Source organism: Leptonychotes weddellii, chromosome 10 (assembly GCF_054177405.1).
Source record: "Leptonychotes weddellii isolate Sample4059 chromosome 10, ASM5417740v2, whole genome shotgun sequence".
Lineage (NCBI taxonomy): Eukaryota > Metazoa > Chordata > Mammalia > Carnivora > Phocidae > Leptonychotes > Leptonychotes weddellii.
Window position 1 is genome coordinate 94,658,997 of NC_138378.1, and position 12,277 is coordinate 94,671,273.

At 37.8% G+C, this 12,277-nt stretch overlaps 1 protein-coding gene across 1 annotated transcript in view; it reads left to right on the forward strand.

Annotated features, from left to right (window-relative positions):
* The first annotated feature begins 1,262 nt into the window (after nucleotides 1–1,262).
* Nucleotides 1,263–12,277, forward strand: part of CDKL4 (cyclin dependent kinase like 4) — a 40,515-nt gene continuing 29,500 nt past the window's right edge. Inside the window, exons 1-2 of the mRNA XM_006728029.3 lie at nucleotides 1,263–3,618; nucleotides 6,853–6,974. Coding sequence (XP_006728092.1) covers nucleotides 3,451–3,618; nucleotides 6,853–6,974 — 290 coding nt within the window. The 5' untranslated portion in view covers nucleotides 1,263–3,450. The remainder of the gene's footprint in view (nucleotides 3,619–6,852; nucleotides 6,975–12,277) is intronic.

The following is a 12,277-nucleotide window of genomic DNA, read 5'->3' on the forward strand; positions in this document are numbered from 1 at the left end:
TTCCTTCCTTCCTTTCTTCCTTTCTTCCTTCCTTCCTTCCTTCCTTCCCTCCCTCCCTTCCTTCCTTCTTCCTTTTCACTTCTATTCTTATTTGAATTTCTGATTCAAAATGGCTTTTCATGGGGTACCTGGGTGGCTCAGTCAGTTAAGCTCTGCCTTCAGCTCAGGTCATAATCCTGGGGTCCTGTGATTGAGCCCCAGGGAGCCTGCTTCCTCTCCCCCTGCTCCCCACCCCACTCATGCTTTCTCTTCCTATCTCTCTCTCTCAAATAAATAAAATCTTTTTTAAAAAGTGCTTTTCATATCTCCAGATGAATGTTAGAAGATATTTAAATTAGTTTGGAGTGTTGTGTTGGTTTTCTTCTGCTTCACTGTTAGGGGTTTTTTGTTTTTGTTTTTTTTGGCATGATTTTCATCAGCGAAAATGTCCAATTCTCATTTCTATTTTCTTCCAATAATAGGTTTGTATGGAGACTGCTTTTCTCTATTTTATTTCCTGGGCAGGTTTTGTCTTGTAATAATTGACAGTAATCCTAGCTCAAGAGAGTTCTTTTCTGTCACTGTACCAAAGTTCAGTTTCTTTAATGAGTAGCACTTTTTTTTTTTTTAATTAGTGGTGAAGAGATTTGCATGTCCTTCAGTTTTGGGGTTCTCTTTTGTCTTGCAGGGGCACAAGTTTATCCTTCTTGCTTCTTTTTCCCTTCACTATCCAGTCTCTGATAGAGATTGATAAGCCTCTCCCTTCCCTCTTGTCCAAGAGTAGTGTCACACTGACTGATACCCCCTCAGTATCCATGACTTTTACGTCCCTTCCCTGGGGCAAATACTCTGATCTACCAGGACACACTTAATATTTTTGCACTTGTGATGTATTTTCTCTTCAGGGGATGGAGGGGGGACGATTTTAAGTCTATCTTAGGCTCTTCATTTCCTCTTCTCTCTTCACAGTTTTTCCAGATCCCACCCCATTCCTGTATTTGCTCTCTGCAAAGGCTTATAGTGGGACCTTAAGAGATATCTCTTCCAGAATTTGGAGTTTACTTTTCTACTTAAGTTTGTAAATTCCTCTGTCTTCCTGTTATTTTGGAAGCATTACATTTATGTGGTTTTATTGTTCTGGTTGATTTCTACAGCTTCGAGAAAGCTATGTGAGGAGATTTGATTTAGATAGCCACCATTATCCTCAGCTATCTCAAAGTTCTCCACCATATACGTCTTCACAAGCCATTTAGGTGTAATGTGGAGCAGGTTTGAGAACTTTGGGTAGGGGTAGAGGATAGGAAAGAAGGCATTTAATTTAAAACAAACTGATTTCGAGATGATTCTATTTGTGTAGAGATAGTCATCAAACATAGTTGGTCTGTACCTCAGGTAAGATATTAGGAATTACTGCTTCTTACTCTGGTAGAGTAAGAATTCCTAGTAAGCTGGAATTAGAGCCATAAATCCCTTTGAGGAATTTCTGCCTTGGTCTAACTCCTGCCTGCATGCTCAGACTCATCTTCCATGAACATGTAAAGGCTTTAGAAAACAGATACTATTGAGAGGTTACCAGATAAAGTACTATTTTCTGGTGCTTTATTTTATCATATTCAGAAGTTTGGTTGATGTGACTGAGAGGTCTAAATATTAGTCTGAGAACTCAATCACTATTAAACCATTTGGGGAAAAAAAAAAGAAAATCATAGATCAATAGATCAAATCATCTACCTAGAGGGAAATAAAATAATACTGACTTAAATACCATAATTAAGCTTTTTGGCATATTTGTAGTTTATTCCAGTAACCATAGGGCTTATCAAGCAGGTTAAATTCATAAATCCACAAAGATTTATACCAATAACTTTCTAAAGCAAATTCCTAGTATCTACTGTTTTCTTCCGTATCACCTATAACTAGGCTAAAGAACAAATGTATGCATGTTTGTATCTAAACACATTTAAGATAATAATATCTATGTAACAATTCAGTATAACTAATAGAGTTTTCAGAACATGATCTGTGATGAATTTTCCATGTTTTTAAAGTGTTTTTGCTTCCATTTTCTCCCTTTCATAAGAGAATAAATCTCCAAAAAAATATATGTAGCATTGTAGAATAGTTTAGTAATAGTCATTTACCCAGGTAAACACTTTTCCCAGTTGTGTATTTCTATGGTGGCAAGAAAGTGTAGATGATTTCTTTCTCCATTGAGACAATCTGTGGATGGAAGAGATGTTAGTGAAGTAAAAAAAAAAAAAAAAAGAAAAGAAGGGTACTCATTTGAAACATGAGAAATTTATAAAGTGGTCAACTCTTTCACTTGACATTTTATTATTACTAAGGCCTGGATTTTCATTCTTTTGAATTAACTGAGAGGCAGTATAGCGTAGTGATTCAAATTGTGATCTCTGGAACCTGACTGCCTGGGTTCTAACTCCATACTAGCTTCATTTTGTCTCGGTTTTATCATCCACGTAATTGGATAAAAATAGCACTTCATAAAATGGTTGTACACATAAGATGTGATTTTCATAGGACAATGTTACTTAAGTGCTAACTATTATCACTATTAGATTATATTAAGATTCTGCTGGATAAAGTGGGGTGGGATTTTTGAGACTTATTCGAATTTTTATATTTTTAATTCCTAGACTGATTTATTTAATAATGTTGGCCTTATTTGTTATTTAATATGCAATTCCAATCACTATGAAATTCACAAGTGGGTGAGGCAGGACAGAAAAATTAAATATTTCCATGGAAATGAAGATAAAAGAAAGCATTCATGAAAAATTAGAGAGACCTGTCTTCTTTTTTGTGCTTTTTATTTTCTTTGGGAGCTAAGAATTTAAGGATCTGTTCCTTCATACATACAAAAGCTAAGAGCAATAAATGGTGTGCCAGAAAGATGTCACTGTTTGTAATGGCAGCTTTATTCCACAGTCCACATCTACTCTTTCTTCTCTCCACCAGGTGGAAGTATAGCACTTTGTACGTGTCTTGTTCTCACTTCTTCCTAGTTCCCTTAGTCCAAGGGGTGAAGAGGGAAAAGATAAATACTGAATGCAAGAGTATTAAATGTTCCTTCAGCTGGATTTTACAGCACCATATTTTCATCATTTACTTGAGGATAATGAAAATAGACTAGATAATGTTCCTTTCCACAAATTCTTTAATTCAACTGAGGTAAAGGCAGACCCATTATAAGAAATATAAAAATCTTTGCAGTAGCTGGAAGAACCACATTAAGACAACTGAATTACCAAAATAATGTTCAAATATTTTTAAGTGTATTTAAAATTAATTGGTGGAAATAAATCTTTGGCATCCTAAGTAAATCGGTTTTATGTACGAGACTGTGAGAACATTGTCCTTGATCACTTGATTAAGCTTGAGTCATCTTATTTTCCAGATGTAACATTGTGCTGCAAGTCAATCAATACAGTAATTTAAGTCCTTTCAACTATAATGGAAAAGTATGAAAAATTAGCTAAGATTGGAGAAGGGTCCTATGGGGTTGTATTCAAATGCAGAAATAAAACCTCTGGACAAGTGGTAGCTATTAAAAAATTTGTGGAATCTGAAGATGAACCAGTTGTTAAGAAAATAGCACTAAGAGAAATACGTATGTTGAAGGTAGGTTCACTTTCTCTGTATATCTATAACATCATGGTATTGGATGAAATATGTATGCCAACATTACAATTTGAATGAATTTTAAAGTGATTTTTTTTTCTCATTGGACTTAATTTCTTGGTATCAGCAACTATGGAAAATAAATTATTACTTTGGACTTTTGGCAGTTCTGATATTGAAGTACTTCCATTCTGGTTGGTAAATATCCACTGTCCTAAGTCCTTTGGCCCAGTGTTTACCCACCCCCTCCCCTGCCTTGGCCTTGCTCTGCCTTACACCCCTCCCAAATCCTTCTCCCCACAAACCAGCAACTAAAAGAACATCTCCTGGCACAGGAGCCCACAGGACTGGACCCATGCCCCTGTAGGCATCGATATGGGGTAGTCCTTCCTGCTCTCCACTGGTTCTTAGGCATATTGAGTATTGCCCCAGCTATGTATACACATTTTCCACAAAGATTTTGTTAGCTTTTTTTTTTTAAATAAACTCTATGCCCAACGTGGGGCTTGAACTCAGGACCCAGAGATCAAATCACATGCTCTACAGACTGAGCCAGCCAGACGTCCCTAAAGTTGTTTTTACTCTGAAAGGATTTGACATGTAAGATTCATAAGTCTTCAATGTAAGTGTTTTCCTATCCTAGAACTCTTCTGGTTTTAGAACCATAAAAGAACTTAGGGATGCTTCCCATCCAGCATCCTTATCTTATCAGAGAGGAAACTGAGGCACAGAACAGCACTTCTCAAACATTAATGTGCAGAATTAATGTGGGAATTCCCCAGGTGACTTTGCTAAAACACAAAATTCTGAGTCAAAGGTCGGTGGTCAGTCTGAGATGCAGCATTTCCAGTAAACTCCCCAATGGTACAGACGGTGCTTGGTAGACCACACTTTGAGTAATAAAAGTGTGATTTCCTCAAGAACACACAGCTGACGTTTACTTTTTTTTTTTTTTTTTTTTGACGTTTACTTTTGACACGGGTCATCTTTTTTTAGGAAAACCCCAGAAATCAGTTTTAGAGGAATATAATAATTATCATATTATCTGTCCTTTCAGGTGTTATTTACAGCAGGTTTCCTCAAACTATTAATAGTTTAAAATATAAGTTAATACGCACGGAGTTTTCAAGATTACATCCATCGTAAAAACCGGTTCACTGTTACCTCACAGCCGGCAGAAGGCGCTGGTTAGCCAGCCAGCTTTGTCACAGAGCTAAGCTTACAGGGTGTGTCGGAAAGGACTGCGAGTTGTTGTCTAATAAAAGTAATGCTTTTTATCCACCACCTCCCTCCTCCTCATGTCTGCAAGGAAGGTTAACGCTCAGGTAGTACCTCCTGGGTCACAATGCCCACATTTTAAGAATGGACTTTCAGGTAAGAAGTAGCCAGATCCCACCTCAGCTTGGTGTCTGGGGATGGTTCTCATAATGTACTTCTTGCCAGCTTCGATATGTTGCCCTCCGCGCACCAGGAGCAGATTCCTTCCATGATAAACTTACCTTACCTTCCGCACATCCTCCTGTTACTTAAATGTGATTTGATTTTTGTCCTCCTTATTGCCTATGTTACTTATACAAGTCACTGTTTTTCTGAGCTAAGTTAATTTCCTTTGCAAAGGGGATATAAATTGCTTATCTACCCAAAGACAGATTCAACCAGGTTAGCTTCTATGAATCCCTTACTCTCCTGGTAAAGCCACTGTTTCCCTTCCATTGCATGGCTTTCAGTGTCGCACAAAGCTGGCTTACCTGTGTGGCCTGTTTCCTCCACTCTGCCTCTCTGCTCTTTCAGGCAATGGCAAATTGATTTTGTGCTTTAGACATATTTAGACGTATTTTTAATATGTAATAGAGTCCTTTTTCCCAAACTGTTGAGCACATAGTTGCAGGGTGATTTTTTTTTCCCCCCTGAAACCATGCTTACAGATACTGAAGTAGAGGATGCTATCGCTATTGGGCCTACAAAATATTTCTGCAGCTCCTGCTATATACAAAATCCTGTGTTCCCTCTATATAGGTATCTTTCTGAGTAAGTGGCATAGGGTTTGAAAAGTGATGTATCTAATATACTGGGAAAACAGGGAAGATGAGTTATATGTAAGTGGGAGTGATCAGATATCCTGGTTTATAGCTTTTGTCCCGGAGTCCAGTCTGGTTAGCACCCTCTTTCAAAAGCATCCTGGTTTGCATGCTTAATTATATGGTCACCCTGGTTATAGGCAGGGAAACCGTATCTGCCTGTTTTCCTGGGACAGTCTTGTCTTATACTCCTTACCCTGATAGGATGATAAATTATATAGTTACTCTATGATGGGTTATCTTAATTAGAATTTTTCCTCTGGTTTACAACATTAAACAGAGGCTGCCTTGTGAAATGCTCCAGCTTGAGATAGAATTTAACACATAAAACATCTAAGCATAAGAGAAAACAATAGAATCAAAGAACAGAGCTGAAAACATGATAAATTAAAAACACACTGTGGGGACTCCTACAATAGGAAGTTTAATCAGATTTGAAATTTGGGCTCTAGTATTTCTGAGAGCCAACACTAAAATTCAGACTGCGTTTAAATCTAGCTGACATTGGGGCGCCTGGGTGGCTTAGTTGTTAAGTGTCTGCCTTCGGCTCAGGTCATGATCCCAGGGTCCTGGGATCAAGTCCCGCATCGGGCTCCCTGCTCCATGGGAAGCCTGCTTCTCCCTCTCTCACTTCCCCTGCTTGTGTTCCCTCTCTCACTGTGTCTTTCTCTGTCAAATAAATAAATAAAATCTTTTAAAAATAAATAATCTAGCTGACATTTATATTAAATCCATGGCAATATGCAAGCTAAATGGGGATTGATAATTTTTATAACCTTTTACTCAATAATTCCATCTCCTCTGTCTTTTATCCAGGTTCCTTTATGACTTGGATATTTAGAATTTTCACAAAATCCATAAAGTATTTATGGTATCAGTGTCCAATATTTTATGTTGTGTACTTTATTTGCTATCTCTGGAGAGATTCAGGCAGTTTAATTACCATCTGTTACAGGTACTTTAGAAGAAGAAGAAAAATGTCTTCTTTTTTTCTTCAACCTTAAAGTAGTTTCTCTTGTGAGTAACCTTAATAAAATTATCCACAAGAGATGCACAGAGAATAATAAACAAGGCCTTCTGTTTAAATTGTGAGGGATCTGGGGAGAAACTATCAGGAGAAACAAATAACCGAACTTTGATTTCAATTCCTTTGCAGCAATTAAAACACCCAAACCTTGTGAACCTCATTGAGGTATTCAGGAGAAAAAGGAAAATGCATTTAGTTTTTGAATACTGTGATCACACACTTTTAAACGAGCTGGAAAGAAACCCCAAAGGGTAAGTAATCTGGAAACTGAGGCTCTGTATGGCCATTCAGTTTCATTATATGTGGGATTAACTGTGGCAAATTTCAGATCTGAAACACACTCCTCTTTCTGCCAAGATGCATCTGCTGGCTACCCTTCTCGCATCTTAGTTAGGATGTGCTCAGAGATCAGGATGTGCTCAGAGAAATAAATATTAACCTAGAGTAAAAATATTTAGGAAGACGAATCAACAGCAAATATAAATCACAGTGCATTTCGAGGCTAACTTATGTACAGGCAAACCTTTGAGATATTGCAGATTTAGTTCCAGATCACTGCAATAAAGCAAATATTGCAATAAAGTGAGTCCAATGAATTTTTTGGTTTCCTAGTGCATGTAAAAGGTATGTTTACACTATATTGTAGTCTATTAAGTGTACGACAGCATTATGTCTAAAAAACAATTGTACATACCTTAATTTTAAAATATCATATTGCTCTAAAAATGCTATCACCTGAACTTTCAGCAAGTTGTAATCGCTGATTGCAGATCAGCATAAAATATAATAATAATGAAAAAGTTTGAAATATGAGAATTACCAAACACAGAAACTCAGGTGAGTAAATGCTATTGGAAAAATGGCGCGAGTAGACTTGCTCCACATGGGGTTTCCACAAACTTCCAGTTTGTAAAAAACACAATGTCTGTGAAATCTAAAGCAAAGCACAGTAAAGCAGAGGGCAATAAAATAAGGTATGCCCTCTGAATTCAAGGAATGAACCATGGTTCAATATTAGAATTCATAAAATTCACTAACAGGTTAAAGGAGAAAAAAAAATACATGTGGTTGATAAAATTTGGAAAGGCAGTTGATAAATTCAACGTCCTTTCCTGATTATTAAAAAAAAACAAAACACCTTAGCAAACTAGGATTAAGATACCTCTGTAGCACGCACGCGCCACACACACACACACACACACACACACACACACCCACTCACCCACACACACACACACACACACACACCCACTCACCCACCCACTCCTCTTCAAATCAACAGCTAACTTTATACTCCATGCTAGAGGAACCACTGTTAAAATGAGAAACAAGGAAGTCAGTTGTCACCACTACAATGTAACATTGTTCTGAGAGCTCTAGCCAATGTAAACAAATAGAATATATAACTTTGGAAGCAAGATTAAATCATCTTTATCTGGATGATAGTATTCTACAAAATCTAAGAGAATTGCCTAAAGAGTCATTATAACCAGTGGAATTCAGTATAATGACTACAGCCCTCCAAACTCCACACACAAAAATTAACAGCTCTTGTATCAGTCAGCACTCCAGAAAATCTAGTGGAGAGGATCTCATTCAAATACCAACAACAAAGAAGTTTAGAAATAAAGATAAAAAGAATTGTTCAGACGCTACAACTTACAAACCTTAACTGAGGTACATAAATGATTTTTTTTTAAATGAACATATATTTCTGAGTGGAAATATTCATTATTATAAAGATACTGCTTCAATTTATTTATTTATTGCTCAAAAATCTAATCAGAATGCCAATGGGATTTTTTTAACTTGAAAATCAAGTTATCTAAATCAATAAATTTTTTTAAAAGAAAAGGGACTTTTTAACTGCCAAATATTAAATCAATTAGTTTTAGAGATTCCCTTTGACAAAAAGTACCATAAACAAAACTAAAAAAGAAGTGGTAAGTTAGGTAATTTGTTTGCCAGATGAAGAATTAATATCATTTCATTTGTAGATTTTGCAAATCAAATGTTTTGAAAGATTAACACCCAGTTAGAAAATATATTCATTTGGGGCGCCTGGGTGGCTCCGTCGTTAAGCGTCTGCCTTCGGCTCAGGTCACGATCCCAGGGTCCTGGGATCGAGCCCCGCATCGGGCTCCCTGTTCGGCGGGAAGCCTGCTTCTCCCTCTCCTGCTCCCGCTGCTTGTGTTCCCTCTCTCGCTGTGTCTCTGTCAAATAAATAAATAAAATCTTTAAAAATATATATATAGGGGCGCCTCGGTGGCTCAGTTGGTTAAGCCACTGCCTTTGGCTCAGGTCATGATCCTGGAGTCCCGGGATCGAGTCCCATATCGGGCTCCCTGCTCAGCAAGGAGTCTGCTTCTCCCTCTAACCCTCCCCCCTCTCATGCTCTCTCTCTCTCATTCTCTCTCTCTCTCAAATAAATAAATAAAATATTAAATATATATATATATTCCTTCAAAAAAAGTTGAGTAGAATCCTACTGTTGTTCCAGCTGGGTGCTAAGGATATAGCAGTAAACAGAACATACAAAAAAGTTGCCTAACTTTATGGAACTTACATGCAATTCCTACATGAAAAAGCAAATCAGAAAAAAGAGGAGGGAAATGACAAATACACCTCGGAGAATATGTTTATCCTCCCTATTAATCAGAAAAATTCAAAAATTTAAGATAAGGTACCATTTCTTGCCTATCAAATTGGGCAAAGAATTTTGAAAAACCAAAATTCCTAGCATTGTTAAAGTTGGGAATCAGGCACCCTCATTCACAGCTGGAGAGAGTATATAATTAGAATGGAAATTTAGCAGTATGTATGAAAATTCTTTAAGTGGTTTTAATCCTTTGACCAAGACATTCCATTTAGAGAAATTTATAATAATCAGGTGCAAAAAGTTATACATAACAATGTTCAACACATCATTATTTACAACAACAACAAAAAATTGGGACTGACCTAATTTTCCAATAGTAAAGATTTGACTCAATGCACTTTGCTATATGCATACAATGGAACACTATGTATCCAACCCATTAAAAAGGAAGCTGTAGAATAATTCATGCCCTGGGGACATGTTCATGAAATGGTATGTGAAAAAAATGAAGTTAGAAAGTAGAATGTTCAGTGTAATTGAAATTTATTTTGAATTTATCCCAATATCCCAGCAAATGCACATATTTTACTTTAAAAATTTAAAAACCAGTTTACATGATAAATTAATTCATAGTTCAGCTTTATTATGAGTTAAATAGGATTTGTATTGGTTTAGAGGACAGATTGTTCAGCCATCCTGTAAGTTAATTTATAAATTAATGTACATTTTCAAAAGTTAGAAATGTAAACTTCATGTATTATTCAAGGCCCTGAAAATAAAACATACAATACATACAATACACATACCTGTTTAACTGAACTAACCATCTTTCTCTTCTTTCTATGTACCATAAGCCTTCCTGCCTGTGGAACTTAGCTGATGCTCTTCCTTTAACCTGGAATATTCTAACTTACTCCATTTTCCCTATCTCTATCAGCATCTTGACAATGGGAAATCCTAGGGGTACCTGGCTGGCTTAGTTGGTAGAGCATGTGACTCTTGATCTGGGGGTTGTAAGTTCGAGCCCCGTGTTGGGTGTAGAGATTACTTAAAAATAAAATCTTTAGGGGCGCCTGGGTGGCTCAGTCATTAAGCGTCTGCCTTCGGCTCAGGTCATAATCCCAGGGTCCTGGGATCGAGCCCCGCATCGGGCTCCCTGCTCTGCGGGGAAGCCTGCTTCTCCCTCTCCCACTCCCCCTGCTTGTGTTCCCTCTCTCGCTGTCTCTATCTCTGTCAAATAAATAAATGAAATCTTTAAAAAAATAAAAAATAAAATCTTTAGGGGCGCCTGGGTGGCTCAGTCATTAAGCGTCTGCCTTCGGCTCAGGTCATGATCCCGGGGTCCTGGGATCGAGCCCCAGGAGTGTTGGGCTCCCTGCTCAGCGGGAAGCCTGCTTCTCCCTCTCCCACTCCCCCTGCTTGTTTTCCCTCTCTCACTGTGTCTCTCTCCGTCAAATAAACAAACAAATTCTTTAAAAAAATAAAATAAAATCTTTTAAAAATAAATAAAATGGGAAATCCTAGATATTCTCAACATCTCAGAGATTCCTCCACCTGGGTGGAATTGCTTCCCTCCTTTGCATAGCCACAGAGTTTGATTTTTATCCCTGTTATGGTACTTGGTACTTCTGCCTTATGTGTTTTTATGTGCATTCTCTCTCTTACTGGACTGTAAGTATTTTGAGTGCAGAATTCATATCTAATTCATCTTAATAGCTTCCTCAGTGTACAGCATTCTTTCATTCACTTCAGGAGTATTTTATTGAGTCCTTCTGCTGGTGCAGAGGGTACAAAGATATAGTGGCACAATCCTGCCTTCAAGAAGCTTAAAATCGAATGAAGAGACAGACATTCAGAGTAGCAGTTACAAATGGCAATTCTGATTGGGTTAATGTTGGTACGGCTGCAACATCTGCCAGTCCTGGAGAATCAGGGAAGGAAGGGTTTAGGCTGAGACTTTACAAAGGGAAGAGTTGGCCGGATGGACAATCTTGGAGGAATGTGCAGAAAGAAGGAGCAAAGCATATACAGGCAGCCTCTCATTCAGTATGTATTTAGCAACCACAAGGATCTAAGTTGTTTTTTTTTGTTTTTGTTTTTGTTTTTGTTTTTAAGTAATCCCTATACCCAACATGGGGCTCAAACTCATGACCCTGAGATCGAGTCTCACACTCTTCCAACTGAGCCAGCCAGGCGCCCCCACAGGGATTGCTGAACTACCTACTTTCCACTCTTTTAAGTCTTGTAAATGTATTTAGCAATGCCAGTGTATACACGGGCTTTGGGTCCACCCTGAGACTTGGATCTACATAGGGGAATGCAACTAGGAACAGTGCAAAACACGCCAGTCTTTTTATGAAATGCTGGGTGCTTCCACATAACAGTGATTAATTTAAAACACCCATCTACCTTCACTCCCTTCCTAAAACCTACTTAAATAACAGCCAAGAGAATGTAAAACCAGCGAATAGCAAACAGAGGTAAACAACCAGACCGCATACATACCAACCCTATTTGAGCCATTGTTTATTAGGGTAAATTCAGTTTGGAGAATTAACTGGTGTGTGGATATGAGGCAATCAACAGAGGGGACGTGTGGGTGAGCTGTGGGATGGTGAGCTGATGATCAAGAGACCCGAGGACTAACTTATATCATTAAGAAGAGCTGATTTCACACTAAGATGGTGAAAGTGTACTGCTTCCTCTGCCGGATGAAGCCTTTGGTGTCCTCTACATTTTGGATAGAGAAAAAAGCACTTGTCAGATCAATAGCTGCATCCATACTGAGTACTAAGACTGTGTTGGATTTGCTCAAGAAACTACATGTATGTGAGGCAGCCGAAATTGGCATCACCTGATTAAGCTTAAAGCGATCTATTCTCCTTTCTCTAAGACCCTTCTGTGTTCTACACTAAATACAATGGGTAAGTTCATTGGTAATGGGATAGAAATTGC